The 20,228-nt window shown below is 42.8% G+C and overlaps 1 protein-coding gene and 1 pseudogene across 1 annotated transcript; one reads left to right on the plus strand and one right to left on the minus strand.

Annotated features, from left to right (window-relative positions):
- Positions 1 to 669: 669 nt before the first annotated feature.
- LOC141492044 (metaxin-2 pseudogene) lies at positions 670 to 1,617 on the minus strand (annotated as a pseudogene).
- Positions 1,618 to 7,793: 6,176 nt separating this feature from the next.
- On the plus strand, positions 7,794 to 20,059 carry LOC141509687 (cell adhesion molecule CEACAM4-like). The gene is made up of 5 exons (XM_074219418.1): positions 7,794 to 8,139; positions 10,199 to 10,570; positions 16,400 to 16,523; positions 17,284 to 17,333; positions 18,429 to 20,059. Exons 2-5 carry the CDS (start codon positions 10,240 to 10,242, stop codon positions 18,440 to 18,442), a joined length of 519 nt encoding a protein of 172 aa, XP_074075519.1. The 5' UTR covers positions 7,794 to 8,139; positions 10,199 to 10,239; the 3' UTR covers positions 18,443 to 20,059.
- The last annotated feature ends 169 nt before the right edge of the window (positions 20,060 to 20,228 follow it).

A 20,228-nucleotide genomic window follows, 5' to 3' on the forward strand; every position in this document is an offset into this window, starting at 1 on the left:
CACAATTATTATCCAGGCTATATATATATATGTATATATATATATATATATATATATATATATATATATATATACACTAAATGGTCTCTTAAAATTATACTACTAATTTTGTGGTCAGTAATTTTAAGGGGGAAAAATAATTAAGAATAATTCTTGACAAAATAGGTGGTCCCTTCCAGTTCTAAATCTATGGTCCTCTGATCTAAATATCACAAAGTAGATTTTATTTTTTCAATCAAATGTACTTTAACCACTTCCTTAAGTATCTCTTTTCATAACTGATTTCAGATAAAAATTACTTTTCTAAATGTTATACTACTACATTAATTATATAGCCTGTAAATAGGCAAATTTTCTAGGTGTATATTTTATTCAGTCTTAAAATGATCATCCCCCCCCCCCCAGGCCAATTTTACCAGCTAACTAGCAAGATACCTTCTGTGTTTTGTTTTTTTGTCTTTGCCCTGGTAAGAATAAATCATTTTTTCAATTCACATGCAGAAAACTGACAGTAATTAGGGGAAAAAACTATCACCATTAAAGCTTTATTTGAATGTACATACATGTTTCAAAAAATAAACATACATAATTTAGAATACATTAATTCAGAATTGTTTAGTGTGTACATTGGCTACAAAATACATATATAAGGATTTGTTATACATCTGGAGGTTTCTAAAAGTTGTATTCATTTTTAAAATTCTGATACTATTATAATCATGAAGTTAAACCTAATTTAAGAATTAAACTTTTCCTTCAGTAAGTCTCTCTAAGCCAACCTGAGGGCCATGTGTCCTTTCCCATTTTCTCCAAAGTAGTTCTGTTCAGTTCTTCTATAGAAATTAAGGAGGTTGCTGTAATTTTTCACCTTTTCACAGAGTTCATCATTGGTCAACTGAGTGGTAAGGATTGTGAAAAGATGGCCAAAGACCAGGGCATCAAGTTCAGTTGGCTGCTTATTGAAGAAATAAGGTTGTGTTCCTAGTCTTTGAGAAAGAGCTTGACAGCACTGGTCTACATCTTCTAAAACCTGATCCAGAGTCTTGTTACCCCATCCAATGGCTTTCATCTTGCCTTTGATTTCCCATTGTTTTTGATAAGCCAAGATGTGGTTCAGAGGCCAAGGATAAGGAAATCCATATCGAGAGTGAGTGATCTCCCCTACTGTAGCTTCATCACACCACTGAAGATACAACTCTGCTGTCAGCAACATATTATTGACTAACTCCACGTAGGCTTTCATTTCTGCTTTTTGGACTTCCTCTAACCCATCACTAAGAGAATGAATGGCCCTTGGCTTTTACAAATTGGACTATTGGACCAAGTTCTGATACCACGTGATTTCCCACATGAATAAAAGGTACTTTACCAGATGGAGACATGTATTTGGCATTTGCTCTACAAACCACTTTGATGGGGAGCTCACACATTTGCAAAAAGGCCTGAATGGCAAGAGAAGAAGCATTATCAGAAAGCAAAATTTGTTCCCCTTTCAGCTGCTGATAAAGTGTAGCATCCTCAGGCCAAGGTTCTGTAGCTGCGACCTGGGAGACCAGGGCTTCGGCCACCAGGGACATGGTGGCGGTGTGGCCCACTCAGGCCTGGCCTCGCCCGGTGCCCCGCCGCTCCTGGTTCCGCAGGCCGCGCGCTCCCGGGACACGCTCCAACCAGCTTCTTTTCAATGTAAAGTTTAAAATCGCTTTAGCTTGAGGTGATTGGGTCTAATTCTTACCTTTGCCTCAGTTCACTGGCTTATTGGCTCATTTGTCAATCAATACCTGTACTTCCTGACTACCTGTGAACTGTGAACGACTATCTAATGTGATAGACCTCTGGTGATTTTTGAATAGGAATAGTAAAGAATATACATGTTTCCCAGGAGCGTGTGGCATTTTATAAAAAACTGACTCTATATTGAGGAATTAACAACTTGACCCAAAACTGCAGAAAATAACATATTTCAAAGATTGTACATTATAACCAAGTAGGATTTATACCAGTCATGCAGGGATGTTTAACATAAGGAAAACTTAACATATTTGATTCTATCAATCATAGAAGGAAAAAATATCCTATGCTTATATCAATAGATGCATGAAAAGCTTTTGATAATGTAATATATAATACTCATTTCTATTAAAAACCCTTAAAAAGTATAATTGGATTTTTCCTTAAATTGATGAAAATCTCAAACTATCAGAAAGCATTCTTTGTAATGGGGATAAGCTAGAAGCCTTCCCAGTATGAAATAAGGATTCCCACTGTCACTAATATTATTCAATTTAATACTGGAACTCTCAGCAATGGAAATAAGAGAAAAGAAATAAATGGAATCAGAATAGAGAATGAGGTAATTTTTGCAGATGATATGACAGACTTGAAAAACCCCAAAGACTCAATTAAAAAAATAGTTACAATCATTAATAATTTTGGCAAAGCATCTGGATATATAGTAAATTCACAGATACCAGCAGCATTTGTAGGGATCACAAACAAAACCCTGCAAAAAGAAATAGTAATATCCCATTTTAAATAACTGTAGGTAGCATAAAATATCTGGCCAAGTAATATAATAAAAATGACAATTCTACCTAAATTAAATTACTTAGTGCTATACCATTTAGTGAGCTTGAAAAAATATTAACTAAATTCAAATGGAGGAAATAAGATCAAGAATATTATGGTAATAAATGGAAAAATTGCTAAGGAAGTTGGTTAGCCAAATGAGATCTAAAATTCTAGTATAAATCATCCCCCATGGAGGGAACAAGCTGGAATAAGTTACACATGGACAGTCATATTTAAGCATAACTATAAACATATGTATTTCCAAATTAGTCATGTTGTGGAAAAGAATAAATCAAAGGAGGAAAAAACCTCTAAGAAAGAAAAAGCATCCAAGAAATGTTAGAATGATGAGCATGGAGGGCTTTGTTCTGTGTCAGACTGCTATTTTGTTCTCTGAATCTGGATGTCATTCTCCATAGCAGGTGTCTCGGGGTTGTCTTTTCTCACTGAACTGCTGGGAACAGCCACAGCCCTGTTATGTAATCCAGTTCTCAGGATTTTGCTCATTTTACTCCTCATTGGGGATTTAAGTAAGTCCCTCCAGTCTCTGAAGTCTGCCTGCTCATGATTTCTTAGAGAGCAATAATTCCATGATCATTCCTCAATTTGTTCAGCCATTCCCTAGTCGATAGGCATCCCCTCAGTGTCCATTTCTTTGCCACTACAGAAAGAACTGCTATATGGGGTGGCTAGATGGCATAGTTGGGGTGGCTAGGTGGCATAGCGGATAAAGCACCGGCCCTGGAGTCAGGAGTACTTGGGTTCAAATCTGGTCTCAGACACTTAATAATTACTTAGCTGTGTGGCCTTGGGCAAGCCACTTAACCCCATTTGCCTTGCAAAAACCTAAAAAAAAAAGAACTATAAATATTTTTGTACAAGTGGGTCCTTTCACCTTCCTTATGATCTATTTGGATACAGAGCCAGTAGTGGTATTTTTAGATCAAAGGGAATGCACAAGTTTGGCTGGGTGGTGCAGTGGATGGAACAGTGGCCCTGGAGTCAGGAGGACCTGAGTTCAAATCAGACACTTAATAATTGCCTAGCTGTGTGACCTTGGGCAAGTCACTTAACTCCATTGCCTTGTCAAAAAAAAAAAGGTACACACGGTTTTGTTGGGGCCATAGTTCCAAATTGCTCTCCAGAAAGGTTGGACCAGTTCACAATTCCATCAACAGTGTGCATTAGTGTCCCATTTTCGTTTTTTGTCATTTTAGCCAGATGAGGTCTTATGTCTGAGATGTTTTAATTTTCATTTCTCTCCTTGATAGCGATTTGGAGCATTTTTTTCATATGACCATAGATAGCTTCAATTTCTTCATCTGAAAATTGCCTGGTATATCCTTTGATCATTTATCAATTGGAGAATGACTTGTATTCCTAGCAGCTGGGCTCAGTTCTCTATGTATTTTAGAAATGAGCCCTTTATTAGAAACACAGATTATAAAAATGTTTTTCAGCTTTTCTTCTAATCTTGGCAACATTCCAAAGCTTTTTGGGAGCTAGATATAGACATACATATACTTATATGTATAGATAGATATAGATATACATTTACATATAGATAGATATAGTCCTTCCTTCCTCTCTTTTGCCTTAGGCATCTCACCTACTTAGGCTTGCAAGCCACTTATTCACCCCTGTCCTCCACCACCTTACTGTCTCTCTAGAAGTTTTAATCTATAAACTTGGCAGGATTTCTTTATAAATCCTCAGGGATTTCAAAACTCTAGGGCTGGTTGGTGATTTAATTCACTTTCTCCAACTCTCAATCTTAAATGTCAACAACAGTCTCTCAGGCAACAAGAGCACATGGTTAACCCATTTATTAGCAATTAAATTAATTAAAATTATCAATCAGGTGGCTTAAATTTTGTTAAATGCCCATCCAAAATTCCTACAGAAAATTGTCTCAAAAAACACTGGATTTCTTTTATTGGGAATGGCTAAGTGGCACAGTGGATAGAGCACCGGCCCTGGAGTCAGGAGTACCTCACTTCAAATCCGGCCTCAGACACTTAAAAATTACCCAGCTATGTGGCCTTGGGCAGGCCACTTAACCCTGTTTGCCTTGCAAAGACCTAAACAACAAAAAACAAAAAACAAAAAAAAAAACATTGGATTTCCTAATTTAAAAACCATGTAGAGTTATTGTTATCAATGGTTCATCATTGTTAATACTTGTTCCAGAGTGATTAAAATGGCTCTCAGCAATACATCTTTGCAAAGAAGACCTTCCTCTCCTAATAAAAGGAGGCCCCCAATTACGACAATTCAGAGTCTTATATGCAGTTTGAAAGGTTTATTCCTCCCACTTTGTGCCAATCATTGGCTGGGGTCACAATCTAATTGATACATTCACACCCCTCCCCATAGTTTTCCCTGCCCTGCTCATTATGTTGATGAGCACAGTAATCTCCCTGAGTGGGTACAAAGGAGAAGGACACAGAACCTAGGTCACCTTGGAACTAGATAGGGCAGACCTGATCTAATCTCAAGTCTTGATCAGGTCAGGGCTAATTCTTTTGCTTTACACTCACATACCTGCCCAAAGGCACCAATACAGTCTTTATAATATACTAACAATCTCCCCTCACATTCTTGTGGAAATCAAACACTGATTCCTTCCCACAGTTATGAAGTAGTTACATTTAATTAAATGAATAACAAAAAGATAGCATTTGCCTCTGTTCACCATAATTTTCCTAGGCTAAAAATGAAATTACATAAAAGATAGTTTATCCATGAATTTTCTCAACCCTGATTCAAAGTTTTGGAGTCACATTTATACAGAAGAGACAAAGACACATAATATCTTGGCGGCCAATCAATCAGATTACACATTAATACTAAAAGTGTCACCAATTTGCCTTATAATTTCTCTAACCTGTGCACAAGGTCTGTTTTACTGTAAGGAAACTTATAAGGATTCAGAATAGAGCTGGAATTTGCAAAGTTACAGACTTCTTTCCTTTCAAGGAGCATGTCTAGGTGGGGTATGAAGACCTGCCCCTCCTCAAATTCCAATCTTTATACTCGTGTCATGGCACAAAAACTGTAAATCTTAAAAATCTTAGGGTTATAAAAATAACAAAATATAGGTTAGACATGAAGTTTTATTCTCTAGGATTTACTGAAAACCTATAGATGGAAGTAATCCATAAAGATGACAACCATGAGCAGAGGGAGATGAGGATATTTATGCACTAGCAAGGGGTGGGGGAGGGATGGGGACAGAGATATTCATAAATAAGAATAAACAAAAACTTAAACCTCTATGGAGGCCATTCTATTAGGTTGCCCAAAATCTTGTAGCCTTCCTGGGAGAGGAAAAAATAAATAGTGCCCAACAGACAACAGAAGTAAACCACAACGTGTAGTATTTATTATAAAAACTTTTTATGAAATGGAAATTTATTGCTTTGTGTTCTGAATCTTATCATGTTTGTTGTGCACATGACAATTTTTTAAAATTTTGTTCGTCAGTTTAAAATAGAAAATAAAAAAAGAGATAACAGTGAAATTGGAGTCATTTTTTTTAGGTTTTTGCAAGGCAATGGAGTTAAGTGACTTGCCCAAGGCCACCCTGATTTTGTTGTGCCCAAAAAGCGAGACAGAGACCAGAATTTGATAGTTGGAGATCTTTATTCCCGGGGACCGTCTGGGGATTTAGTACCCAAATCAGACAGTACCTGAGTGTTCAGGGGATAGGGTTTTTATAGTGTTTTGAGGGGGGGGTACTGAGAGCAAGCAGGAGACAGAAGCAAAGCCAGCAGTTAGATATATTATCTTGTTATACTAATACAAACATGCAAACATATGGCTCAGTGTAGATAGGGGTGAGAAGGGGTCAGGGTCTTTGTGTAATGATTGTCTGAGATGGAGGGAGTCAGGAATTTACTATCTTATGGTTCCAGCTGCATCTGGGGAAGGGGGAGATAGTCCTGGAATTTAACAGATACGGCAAAATAATTAGGCTAACAAGGGTGCTTTGCGAATCTTTAGACAATTTTATGGTATATCCATGACCTCTTGGGTTCTATCAGACTATTTTCAGACCCAAAGATGCCCAGCCAAAATTATATTTCTAAGGAATTTCTCAGGGCCCAGAAGGATGTCAGAGACCCCTTTCTATACAGGAATTTCACAAACATTGATGTTGTACTTCATTCCCTACTTTTTTTTTCAAAATAACCCTTGAGTTATCTTCATAACGTGGATAAGCATGAACTACAAACATCTTTACAAAGGATCCAGGTATCATCATCACATCTCAATCCACCTATCTCTTTAAGTTGCACAGGTCAGCTACATCAGAGATATGACTCTCCTTAGATAGGATATAAACCTACCACCCAATGGTCTTCCTCCTTTTCTTTCACTGGAGAACATCTGGACCCTGTCTCTCCTCCTTTTCATAGGGAGAAGGACATAAGTAGGGGTGTCACACTGACATTATCAAGGCAAGGTTACAAAAACAGATGCCTTGACTGTACAATGTATACATAGGTGAGAAATGGTAGAGATGAACTGGTCCAGTGTCTCTCCTCTCTTCTCTTCTCTCCTGGAGACCTCCGATGTCCTTCTGCATCTTCTGAATCTGTTCCAAAAAAGTCCTCTCCAGCTCAGGTGACTAGTTGAGACTTTGTCTTCTGGTAATGAAACTGCTTAACATTTTACTCAGATCAAAACACATGTTTTCTTCACAAGACAATGAGATTTGGGGGCTTATTGCAATTTACATTTTGCCTTATTGCCATATTGATGCACATACTTAATTTTAACACAATGAGCTTTCATTAATGTTTTACTATATGAGCAAACTCCCAATGAGAATTGTCATACTGTCTTAAGCTTGTAATGCACATTCAACAATCATCTTAGTTCAGGGTCCTCAGCATATGGTTTAAAAATAAAACCATCTTAGCCTTTGCTCTCCTTGTTTAAGGCAGAACGAGGGGTCTGATTCTGGAGAATTGAATAACACTTTTCTCTTCCTACCCCGAGAAATCTCCGAGTTTTACTGAAGTGGGTAGACTCTCCCCTTTTCTCTTGAGCTCTCAGCACCAGCTCAGCTCTGCCAGCTCAGTGAGGGAGGCTGCCGCCCCACTTGCTCCTTCCACCACCTCCTGAAACTCCGGGGCCCAGCCCCAACCCTCTGTCCTTAGTGAGGAATGTGGTCTTTCCAGTCTAGATAGTGCATTTCTTGCCCTTGTGTCCTTTTCTCTCTCCTTGTTTAAGGTGGAACGTGGGGTCCGAGTCTGGGGAACTGAATAAAACTTTTCCCACCCTGAATTTGAAAGGGGTAACCTCAGCCCCCGCGTGCTCAACCCACTCTGCAGGAACTGGGTCACTTGAGATACGCAGAAAGGGAGAGGAAGGGGAGGAGCAGCCGGGTTCTGCCCCAGGGCACAGCACCTGCACCCGCACCCCCATCTCCGCCTCCGCCCCCACCTCCAGCCCCATCCCCAGCTCCTTCATCTCCTCCTCCCAGGCCTGGACCCCACTTGGGACCCCACTTGGGACCCCGCCAAGGGGCCCCGGGACGCGAGAGGGGCCTCCGGAGCTCGGGTGAGACTGGGGGAGGGACCCAGAGCCGGGGGGCTAGTGGGGGCGGAGGGGGCGCGGGCCGGGTGGGGCGGGGGCCTGGGGGGATCTAGCCCAGGCCTAGACCGGGAGGAAGGCGTCTGGTCCCCCCTCCCCCGAAGTCTGGGCAGCCCCCGGCTCAGGGTCTTGGGGCCAGCCCGGCCGGCTGCCAGCCCCGGGTGTACCCCGGGGTACACCCCAGCCAAACCCTCCCCCGCCCCCTCTTGGGCTTTTGCTCTTCAGTCCATTTTCCCTAATTCCACGCAAAGACCGCCTTTCCCCTCATCCACTGCCACGTTTCGGGGTCCCACCTTCCTCTACTGCCCGTGCTCCCCCCGCCCCAGCTGCGGACGCTCTGGACCTCCACATTCCTCATCTTGTCAAGAAAGAATCAGAACTAAGTAGGGGAGGTATCAGGAAAAAATCAATGCAAAGGACGGACCTGGCAGGCTTTGCTCTGGGCTCCGTCTCCCGAGGTTTCTCTGGATCTCTGGGGCCTTGTCCACCCCAGGCCCCCAGGGTGGGTTTGGATCGTGAAGTGCTGGGGGCAGCTGCGTCCATGACCATGATCTGGCCGTGCCCTCCAGCCTGGGCTCACTTCGGGGCAGCCCTTCCGGTCTGCCTGCTGGTGATGTCTTACAACACAACGGCATGGCATGGCATCATACGCCTCACTTTGCTCAGCCATCCTCCCGCGTCCAATTCCGTGCCCTAACAAAAAAAGCTGCTATAAATATTTTCTTCCATGTGGGTCTGTGCCCCCTTTTTATAATTTTTTTTTTGGATACAGACCTACTGGTGGTATTGGTAGATCAAAGGGGAGACCCATTTTTATTGCCTTTTGGCCATAGTTTCAAGTTGCTCCCCAGTTCCCCCCAGTTCCACCAACATTGGTTTTCCCATATTCTCTCTTACATGGATCATTATTCTTTTTTGCTGAACAAGTCATGGTATATGAATGTGATAGAATACTATTGGTCTGTAAGAAATCATGATTGGGCCAGCTCTAGACAAGCATGGAATAAGTTACAGGATCTGATGCTCAGTGAAGGGAGCAGAACGGAGAGAACGCCGTACACATTGTGAGATGATCAACCTTGATGGATGCAGCTCATTCAGAGTTGGTTTTTTTAAAGTGTTTTTTGCAAGGCAATGGGATTAAGTGGCTTGCCCAAGGCCACACAGCTAGGTCATTATTAAGTGTCTGAGGCCAGATTTGAACTCAGGTATTGCTGACTCCAGGGCCAGTGCTCTATCTATTGCATACCTAGCTGCCCCTCATTCTGAGTTGTTTTAACTTTCGTTTCTCTTATCAATAATGATTTGGAGAATGCTTTCATATAACAAAAGATAGCTTTAATTTCTTCATCTGAAAACTACCTCATATCCTTTGATCATTTATCAGTTGGAGACTGACTTGTATTCCTATAAATTGGACTCGGTTCTCTCTATATTTTAGAAAGGAGGCCCTTATCAGAGGCCCTGGCTAAAAAGATGTTTCTCAGCTTTCCACTTGCCTTCTCATCTTGGCTGCACTGCTTTCACTTGCCCCTCTTTGCTAGTGTTTACCTGGAGACCATCTTCCTTACAGGGTTGTTTGGGAGCTTTAGTGGGAAAGCCTTCCCTGGGCTTGGGTCAGAAAATTGGGGTTTAAATGTTGCCTCTGCCCTTTCCCACTTAGACTTGGTTTCCTTAACTGTAAAGGGGCATTTGGTTCTGGGATCAGGTCCTATCCAGGTGTAAGTTCTGATTTCTCACCTCAACCACCACATTTTATGAATACATTTCTCCTTTCAGTGTCTGGTCTTCCACTCTGGCAGGGTCTTTCTGGAGGAGGGAGCTTAAAATGTGTTCTAACCAGGCTCTCAGATCCTCTGCAGAGATTGGCACAGGTTGATCCATGGGCATTCGAATCCTCTTCAAACATACCCCAGTGAGCCTCCAGCAGAGCCCATAATTATATGTTGGGCACAGCTCAACAACCTAGGCCTCTCAGGGTGGGCAGGGAGCCCGACTGACCTCTGCCTCTTTCCCCATGTCTCAGCTTCAACCACAGCTACTGTGTCCTGCCAACACCTTCTCAAGATGGTCCCTTCAGTGGTTCCTCTCAGTGTTGTGCCAAACCCACCCAGTGGCACCATGGGGAGCAGCATCACCTTGGACATCTGGGGCTTCCCAGAAAGGGTCCTCAGCTACGTTTGGTACAGAATATCCTCAGGAACCCTCATCCAGATCGCTGCCTATAGTGTTCCTTCTGGAATGCAGATGCCTGCAGATATCCGGGAGCGGGTGCTCCCCAACGGCTCCCTGCTCATCCCCAACCTCACGCTCAGCGACATGGGGGGCTACGTGGTACAAATTGTTAATTTCACCAGTGGCGAGGCCACAATGGCTCAAGGATATTTGCCAGTGTACGGTAAGTGCTGCCCGTGCCTGTCTCAGGTGGCCACACCAGTCCCCTACCTCTGTCTGGGGTGAGAGGCCTCCCCTAAATTCCTTCCTCAGGGAGCAGGGAGAACCCAGAACATGATGCTCCCCTATATAGTGCAGACCAAAGAGGTGAGAATCCCTAAATTCAGAGCCCCTTGGTCATGGGCCACAGTAGAGGTCAGAGATCCCCAGAGTCTGAGGCCCCAGGTAGTCAGTATTTGGGGGTAACTTACTTCTTCCTACAGCTTTCCCAGCACATGTGAAACTAGGAGGGCCCCTGAGGCTCAGAAGGGCACCTGGCCTCTCAAGTTGTGTCTGCGGCCACAGCCTCTTCCTGAAGCTCTGCCCTAAGATACTCAAAAGGCCATGAGGCAGGGGGAGCATTATGGGGGGGCACATGCCTGTGCCAACTGGGCCCAGCAGAGCTCAGGTCCAGAGTGCCCACTGCCCCAAGAGACAGAAGCCTGACTTTCATCCTGAGGCTTCCAGGACTGGGAGAGGGAGCCCAGACCCTCAAATTACCTCCATTTTTCTATGTGGGAAGAGAAAGAGACAGAAAGAGAGTCAGAGGGAGCGAGAGATAGTATCTGAGGGGGTGCATGGTGCTATGCGTGTCTTATTTCATGTGATTCTCACAATGATCTTGTGATGTAGAAGCTATATGTTTGTAAAATGCGGAATATGAGACAGAGAGGGGAAGTGACTTGGCCAGAGACATATGGTGAGTCAGTAGCTGGGGCAGGATTTAGTGTGTGACCTCAGGTGAGACACCTCAGCTCCATGACTCTCCATGGCCACATCTGTAAAATAGGAGTACTATTCTCAGCATTCCCTCCTGCTCTAGTTGCCCCGAGGACAGACCTTTCCAGTGTGGTGGAGATGGGAAGCACCACTCCTCCCTGGATACTCCATCAGATTCTCCTCAATCTCAGCCAATAAATGAATTCAGTACATAGAGTGCTGGCCCTGGGACAAAGGGCTTAAGATATTTTGAGGAGGGGGCTGTCATGGAGGCAGGGGACACAAAGAAAGGCTTCTTGGGGGAGGTGGAAAGTGAGCCGAGCCCTGGAGGAAGAGGATCTCTGCAGGGATGCTCCAGGGCAGGTGCATGGAGAGGGAGGATGTCAGGTGACAGAGGGAGGGGGAATACCTGGAGTCTCTCAGGTCTGACTTGACTGGAGCAATTTTGTAATTGTGCTAGATCAATAGGAGAGGGTTAAACTCCAGCCAGAGGAGGCCATGTTGGGCTGAGGCATCCAGAGGAAATGAGGGAGGGACCTGGGAGAGCCTTATTCCCCCCAGCTTCCTACAGGGATGCCCAGGGACCAGAAGATCAAAAGAAATGCAGTAAATTGGGAAACAATTTTTGCAACTAGTATTGCTGACAAAGGACTCATTTCTAAAATATACAGAGAACTGAGTCAAATTTTCAAAAAAACAAGCCATTTCCCAATTGACAAATGGTCAAAGGATATGCAAAGGCAATTTACATATGAGGAAATCAAAGCAATCCATAATCATATGAAAAATTGCTCTAAAGCATTACTTATTAGAGAAATGCAAATTAAAGCATCTCTGAGACTGGCCAATATGACCAGAAAGGACAATGATCAATGTTGGAAGGGACACTATTATACTGTTGGTGGAGCTGTGAACTCATCCAACCTTTCTGGAGAGACATTTGGGATTATGCCCAAAGGGCGACAAAACTGTGCATACCCTTTGACCCAGCAATACCACTACTAGGTCTATACCCCGAAGACATGATGAAAAAAGGGTAAAAACATCACTTGTACAAAAATATTCAAAGCAGCCCTGTTTGTGGTGGCAAAGAATTGGAAATCAAGTAAATGTCCTTCAGTTGGGGAATGGCTTAACAAACTGGTTTATGTATGTTGTGGAACACTATTGTTCTATTAGAAACCAGGAGGGATGGGAATTCAGGGAAGCCTGGAGGGATGTACATGAACTGATGCTGAGTGAGATGAGCAGAACCAGAAAAACACTGTACACCCTAACAGCAATATGGAGGTGATGATCAACCTTGATGGACTTGCTCATCCCTTCACTGCAACAACCAGGGACAATTTTGGGCTATCTGCAATGGAGAATACCAACTGTATCCAGAGAAAGAATTAGGGGCTTTGAACAAAGACCAAAGACTATTACTGTCAAATTAGGGAAAAACCTATTGTATTAATATATAATTTTACTATCTCATAGTTTATTTTTCTTCCTTAGGGATATGAGTTTTCTGTCATCCCATTCAACTGAGATCAATATATAACATGGAATCAATGTAAAGACTAACGGAATGCCTTCTGTGAGGGGTGGGAGGAAGGAAGTAAGACTGGGGGGGAAATTGTAAAATTCAAAATAAACAAAATCTTTCTTAAAAAAAAAAAGACTAGATCATGAGGTCATAAAGCCACCTCTTCTTTGCCAGTGATTTGATGATACACTTGGAAAGTCCTAAAGAGTCAACTACAAAGGTAGTTGAAACAATAATTTTAGCAAAGCAGCAAGATATATAAAGTAAATCCACAGATACCAGTAGCATTCCAATATATGTCACAAACAGAACCCTAGAAGAACCATTAAGTGGTAGTCCATTTGAAATGATTGTAAGAATAATTGTAATTGTGAGAACACCTACCAAGATCAAATTGTTTTTTGTGCATTTTGTGGTTTTTTTTTTATGACTCACCATTTCCTTTATTTGTACAAAATAGTGAATAATTATCTCCTCCCTGGGAGGATAAACAATGGTTTAGAATTTAAACAAGTCCTTCTGTCCTGAAGCATCTATTTTTGAAGTTTTGGGGCTAGCTGTTTTACTTCCAGGCATCTTTGGGTTTGGACTCAGTAGGCTTAGCAGCCTTAGCATCAGACTTGGAGGCCTTGGGCTCAGACTTACTGGCATTGTCAGTGGGCTTTGCAGCCTTAGGGTCAGTGGTTCTGGCAATCTTAGAGTCAGGTGTAGTGATTATGGGGCCTGGACGTTTGATACCAACCCTACGGCCTGGAAGCTTGGTGACCATCTTGTGACCAGCATGCCAGGCACTGACCTTGGGGATCTTGGACCTGAGGAGCTTGGCCTTGGAGACCTTGGTGCTCAGGGCCTTGATAGCCTCTGCTGGGGCCTGGATGACTTTGGCATTGTTGGCCTGTATCTTCTTCAGCCCCTTCTTGTTGTGTTTCTTGGCAAGCACATGTTTCTCAGAAACCTGGGATCAACCCCATTCAGAGACTTGTATCTCTGTGACCTAGGTTTCTTGATGTCATTTCTGTGCTTCTTTTTGATTGTAGGGGGTGTGATTCTTAGACTTGGCCATATTTACACTCTAGCCTGCTCTATCAGGCACTCCACTGAGTGGAAGAGGCCAAACATGTGAAAGGAGAAAGAAGGAAGAAGCATGGGACAGTATGGAAAATCGATAAAATTGTTTTTTTAAAAAATACTTTTTATACAAATAAGATTTAAATAATGAGAGAAATATGAATTGTTCATAGGTAGTTAGCGAAAATATAATAAAAATGATAGCTTTACCTAACTAATTTATATATCCAGTTTTGTCCCAATTAAATAACTTTGTTTTAGGTTTTTGCAAGGCAAATGGGGTTAAGGTGGCTTGTCCAAGGCCACACAGCTAGGTAATTATTAAGTGTCTGAGACTGGATTTGAACCCAGGTACTCCTGACTCCAGGGCCGGTGCTCTATCCACTATGCCACCTAGCTGCCCCTCTTTTTTTTTTTTACTGAACTATAAAAGCCTATCCAAATTCATTTGGAAGAACAAAAAGTCAAGAATATCCAAGGAACTAATGGGAAAAAATGTAATGAAGGAGGTTAAATTGTACCAAATATTAAACTGTAATTATTATCAGGCTCTAATTATCAAAACTATCTGCTACTAATAAATAAATAAATCAGTGAGACAGAGTAAACATCTAATTTAAAGCAGAAAGTAAAGTAACATTAGATTTGAAAGTGAAAAGACAAGTTATTTGTAAAATAATACAGATGTGGTAAAAACTGTTGGGACAAATGGAAAGCAGTCTGGCAGAAATTGTGCAAAGGTCAAAATCTTACACTGTTTACCAAGATAGGATCAAAATGGATACATGATCCAGATAAGAAGATATTGCATGCAAATTTGAAGAAAGTGGAACATATAACCTATCAGACTTATGGTAGATGAAAAATTTAGGACTAAACAAGAGAGTAGTGTGATGTATAAAATGGATAATTTCAATCACATTAAATTTAAAAAGTTTTATAAAAATACAACAAATGTAGCCAAAATCAGAAAAAAAAATCAGAAAATTAAGAAAATCATTTTTAAGTAGACAGATTCTCAGATAAAAGTTTCATTTCTCAAATAAAGAACTCTCAACTCTATAAAAATGAGTCATTCATCAGTTGATAGTCAAAGAACATGAATAAGCAATTTCTTGATGAAATCAAAACAATTTATGGATATATAAAAACATTCCCCAACTCATTACTGGTTAGAGAAATTCAAATTAAAACAACAGTGTAATTTTACACTTATCAGATTGGCTAAAATGATTGAATGGGAAAGCATCAAATTGAGGGGATGTGGGAAAAATTGAGACACCAATTCACTGTTGGTGGAACTATGAATTGACCCCATTACTTTGGAAAGCAATCTGGAATTATGCCCAAAGACATATTAAACTGACTCTACCCTACTAGGTCCATTTCTCAAGATGATTGGGGGAAAAAAAGAAAAGAAGAAATATTTAAGCCAAATTTCCTTGCGGTGGCAAAGAACTAAAAATTTGGGGGAGGCCCTTTACTTAGGGAATGGCTGAACAAGTTGTGGTATATGATCATGTTGGTATATTATTTTGAGATAAAAGCATATGCTTCATAATTTTAGAAAAACATGGAAAGATGTGTATCAAATATCAGGGTGAAGTGAGCAGAACCAAGAAAATGTTGAATATGTTTTTTAAAAACAGCCATATTTTTTAAAAAAGAACTTTGAGTGACTAAGGCACCTTGATTATTATGAATAACAAAATTAACTATAAAGGACATATGAAGGTAGAGACTATCTGCAAACAGAGGAGAACTGATAAAAAGAACATTTTTAATAGAATAGTTTTACAAAAATATACATATTTGTATCTAATGGTAGCCACATCCATGATGGCAGAGGTGAGGAAAGGAAGATTAAAAAAAGAAAAAAGTTATACAATAACTTTAATATATATCTAAAAGGAGTAGCAAGTTATACAATAATAGATTTGCAGTTTTATACATAAATCATTTTTATTTTCTATTCTAGTGTTATAGAAATGCCTGTTTAATTTCTAAGTTCAGAATAAAAATAGATAAAAATTTTTAACAAAGAAATCTATTGCATAATCTGGAAGAGAAGACATGAGGGGGTCCGGAGAGGGTAGATGTGAGAGATGTCCAAAGAGAATCAACACACACAATAATAACATTAGGGAGAATATCACAGCAATTTATTAGACGTGAGGTATGAAGAGAAGGTCAAAGCAGGTCAGAGATGGGTGAGACAGTGGCTTCTATGTGGGGAGACAATCCCGAGTGCAGCAATGGGCCACACAGAGTCAGTGTGCTTAACCAGGTGTCCCCAGCTGTTTGGGAGACACCCTGTGATATGATTTTGCCAAGGAGATTCCTAGGTCTGAGGAACAGAGACCAAGTTGCTTCACTGATCAGCAAGCATTTATTCTTTATTTACATTATTTATAGCCAGATGCTTTAAGTGTGAGACCCCTGGAAAACTGTCAAGTTTCTTTTCTCTGTCCACAGAAGAAATATCTAGAGGACAAGGTGATGACTCCTCAAACCCTGGATGGGCCTTCATTGTGATTGTGACTGGGGTCTACCTTGTACTGGCTCTCGTACTGATTCTCTTCACAGTCATGACTGGAAGGTAGGATGAGGCTTCCTCTGGTTTTCCTCCCTCCTAGTCTGTCTCCCTGATTGGAGCAGAGAGACCAGGATGTTCTTCGGCCATCTGTATCCTCTTCTGGGCCCTGGTCTCCTTCTCTTTCCCACACTCCTCCTTTTAGGCACTCATTTCTTGGGTGACCTCTTCCCCCATCCCTCACACTTGATTATGTCTTGGAAAAAGGTGTTCACTTCCCCATTGGGGTGGGACTCAACTGACCAATTTTTTTAGGGTTTTTTGCAAGGCAATGGGGTTAAGTGACTTGCCCAAGGTCACACAGCTTGCTGGTTATTAAGTGTCTGAGGCTGGATTTGAACTCAGATCCTCCTGACTCCAGGGATGGTACTCTGTCCACTGTGCCACCTGACTGCCCCCCAGTTGACCACTATTCTAGACACTCAACCAAAGTGACTGAGGTACAAAAAGGCAGAGGGAAGGATTGGAAGGGGCAGGAGGGAGAAAGGAGATGGGTGACTAGTCTCATAACCCAGTGAGAAACTAAGTGAGGGAAAAGACCACTGAGGCAGATCCAGACCTTATAGACTAACTGAGGAGGAGAACCATAGTTGGTAAAGGTAAAAAAGATGGTTGTACTGCAGGGAGAAGTCCTGACAGAGGAAAAGGAATCTAGGGCCGGGAGTAGACATCTCTCCATGACTCTAAGAGGACCCAAAGACCCATCTGGCTCACGGGGTTCATTGTCTCTGATTGTGATCTCACTTCATGTCTGATATTCATTCAGGGGCTGTGAACATAATCCTACAGAGGTCAAATCCTCAACATCCAACCATGGTAAGTAAAAAACACTGACCAAACCATCTAGTGGCCACTCAGTTCTCCTGGGGCCTGCAAAACTCCTCCAGTCTTTAGTTCTGTGCCTTTTCCCCTTTGAGGGCTTTGGCTTCCCAGGGCCAGGTCCCTCCTGATCTCACCTGCAAAGAGGACCTGGGAGTGTCCCCTCTTGATCCTGAGCCTCAGTTTCCCCGTTGGTAATGCCAGGGAACTGGACCTGCTTCATTCCGGGTCCCTCCCACCTGCCCAAGGTGACACCAGGCTGGGGACCTGGGAGGAAGGTCCAAGAGGACCCCATGAGAGAGGCTGAGACGGGGAGCCTGGGAGGCAAGGGCAGCCTTAGAACTGGAAGCAGCAGCCCATTGGCCCCTTCACCAGACACAAGTGGACATGGGCCCCCCAGGGCCTCCAGCTTCTCTAGAGGGTGGGACCCAGCGAGAAGAGGGCTCTAGAGGTGGGATCAGGAGGCCTGGGGTCCTGCTCCCCGCACTGCCTGCTGCTCTGGCTGTCTTGAGCCAAGGCTCCTCCAGTGTGAGGGAGACGGGAAGCATCACTGCTCCCTGGATGCTCATCAGCTTCTACTCAATCTCAAAGCCAAAAGAACTGGGCAGTGGAGTCACTCAGTACACAGTGTTGGCCCCGGGACAAAGGCTCCAAGATGTTTGGAGGAGGGGCTGTCCTGGGGGCAGGGGACATGAGGAGAGGCTTCTGGGGGAGGTGGAAGGTGCGCTGAGCCTGCAGGAAGACGATCTGTGCAGGGATGCTCCAGGGCAGGTGCATGGAGAGGGAGGATGTCGGGTGACAGAGGGAGGGAACAATTCTGGGTTGGGAGGCATGGGCTAGACCAGTGAGACTCCAGAGAGGAGGGGTTCTGGGCCTCTGGGAGGGCCTGGCTGTCCCCAGCTTCCTGCAGGGTCACCTAGCCACCCGAAAGGCTCAAGACTGGGCATTGGCTACTGGTTTTATTTCTGATCTGCTGGGTGGTCTCCCTCAAGGAGCCTGGGGTCTCTGGGCTTCTGCTGCTGGTGACCCTGAACACCCCCAGAGTCCTGAGGAGTTTGATCCTTGCTCTGACCTCCTCTTTCCTTCTTGAAGGTCATCTCTTGTGATCCAGTTCTGGGCATCTCGTTGGCCGTGCTCTCTGTTCTGGGTCAACAGGGCAGGGAATGCCCATGTCCAGAGAGCTCCCTGGGAATCTCAGCCCCTCAGCTGCTGTTCCTCCTCTTGTCCAACCTCGAGCTGCCCTTGGAATGGTCAGAGCTGGGGCTTTGGTGAAGGAGAGGACCTCAAGTTGCAAGGAACCTCAGAGACTGTGAGCCACAGGGGACTCTGGCTGCACTTTTTTTTCTTTGAATCTCTGGGAAGCTTTTTTTTTTTTAGCTTTTTGCAAGGAAAATGGGGTTAAGTGGCTATCCCAAGGCCACACAGCTAGTCATTATTAAAGTATCTGAGGACAGATTTGAACTCAGATTTGTGCTCTATCCACTGCACCACCTAGCTGACCTTGGCACTGTTTTGTTTCCAAAAATGGGAGTGATAGAAAAGAAGGTACAATGTAATAAGCAACATACACTTAGCAGACCACCCAGACTCATTCACTACTAAACATGAGAATTTTGTGCAATGACCAAAGAATCAACCTGCTATTGGTAGAACTAAACCACATCAACACTCTTACAAAAGACAAAATCAGGAGATGAAAAAAGGCTGCAGATAGAGGGAAGGGAAGATAACAAGGACTCTTTGGAGAGCTGGCATCATGGTTTTCATCAGGAACCTGAAGAAAGAAAGAAATAGCATTTCTCGGGACACAAAGTCATTTCCTCTTGAAGTATTGATGATGAACTTAATAAAGAAGGCCCCTATAAAAATAACCCCAATTTCTATTTGAAGCAAAGGAGAAAGTTTGTAGGAATACATATACTTAAGACTTCAATTCTAATTGAATTGTATGATGAGATGAGGAAAAATGAAAGTGCCCAACATTTGCAAACTCCCCAGAAGTCTTAGAATTCTCTATCTTGAATACTTTCATCCAGAAGATAGTCGGAGGTATTAGACATGCCAAGAAGGAAATACCTTTTTAAAAAGCAAAACTTTTTTTAGATAGGAATTGACTAAGATAGGAATTTTCAGCGGCCCCTGTGCAGTCAGGCTATCTTCTAAGTTAGAATAATGATCAAAACCAATACCAAATTGGACAAATGAAGATTTGTCATAAAATTCAATAACCTGAAACTAACTCATTTCAATAAACCATGCAGTTCAACAAACAGGTATTAAGAGTCTGCTGTGTGGAAGGCCTGTGATAAACTCTAGAGTAAAACAAAGTAGTCCCTGCTCTCTGGGAACTTCCATTCTGCTGGGAGGAGACAAGAGTCCTTAAGTCACTGGAGAATGTTTATACACACACACACACACACACACACACACACACACACACACACACAGATGATAATGTCAAAAGCGAGAGAGCATTCCTGGGGAGAGGGGCTGCTTTTCATGGAGCACTGGAACTGTACTTTGAAGGCAGTTTGGGACTATGTGAGAGGGACTACCTCTCCCCGGCCAGGTCCCAGGGGCAGCATGATCTAGAGAAGGGAACAAGCAATCATTAAGTACAGTAAGCACATACCTAGTACATGGCAGGTTCTGTATAAATGCTGTTATTATCATTATTATCAGGGGGCAGCTAGGTGTGTAGTGGATAGAGTACTGGCCCTGAGGTGGAGAATCTGAGTTCAAATCTAGCCTCAGAGATGTTATTCATTTGCTGTGTGACCTTGGGCAAGGCACTTCACCCTGACTGCCTCCCATTCAGGGCCATCTCCAGCCCTCCTGATCCATGTCTGGTCACTGGATCCAGATGGCTCCAGAGAAGAAAGTGAGGCTGGG

This window comes from Macrotis lagotis, chromosome 1 (assembly GCF_037893015.1).
Source record: "Macrotis lagotis isolate mMagLag1 chromosome 1, bilby.v1.9.chrom.fasta, whole genome shotgun sequence".
In the NCBI taxonomy this organism is placed as follows: Eukaryota; Metazoa; Chordata; class Mammalia; order Peramelemorphia; family Peramelidae; genus Macrotis; species Macrotis lagotis.

Bases quoted from the DNA above. Each gene is read 5' to 3' on its own strand.
- LOC141509687 (XM_074219418.1), top strand. From the start codon at position 10,240: ATGGTCCCTTCAGTGGTTCCTCTCAGTGTTGTGCCAAACCCACCCAGT. The intron at 10,571-16,399 runs GTAAGTGCTGCC...CTCTGTCCACAG, and splicing joins AGGATATTTGCCAGTGTACG to AAGAAATATCTAGAGGACAA. The intron at 16,524-17,283 runs GTAGGATGAGGC...ATATTCATTCAG, and splicing joins TTCACAGTCATGACTGGAAG to GGGCTGTGAACATAATCCTA.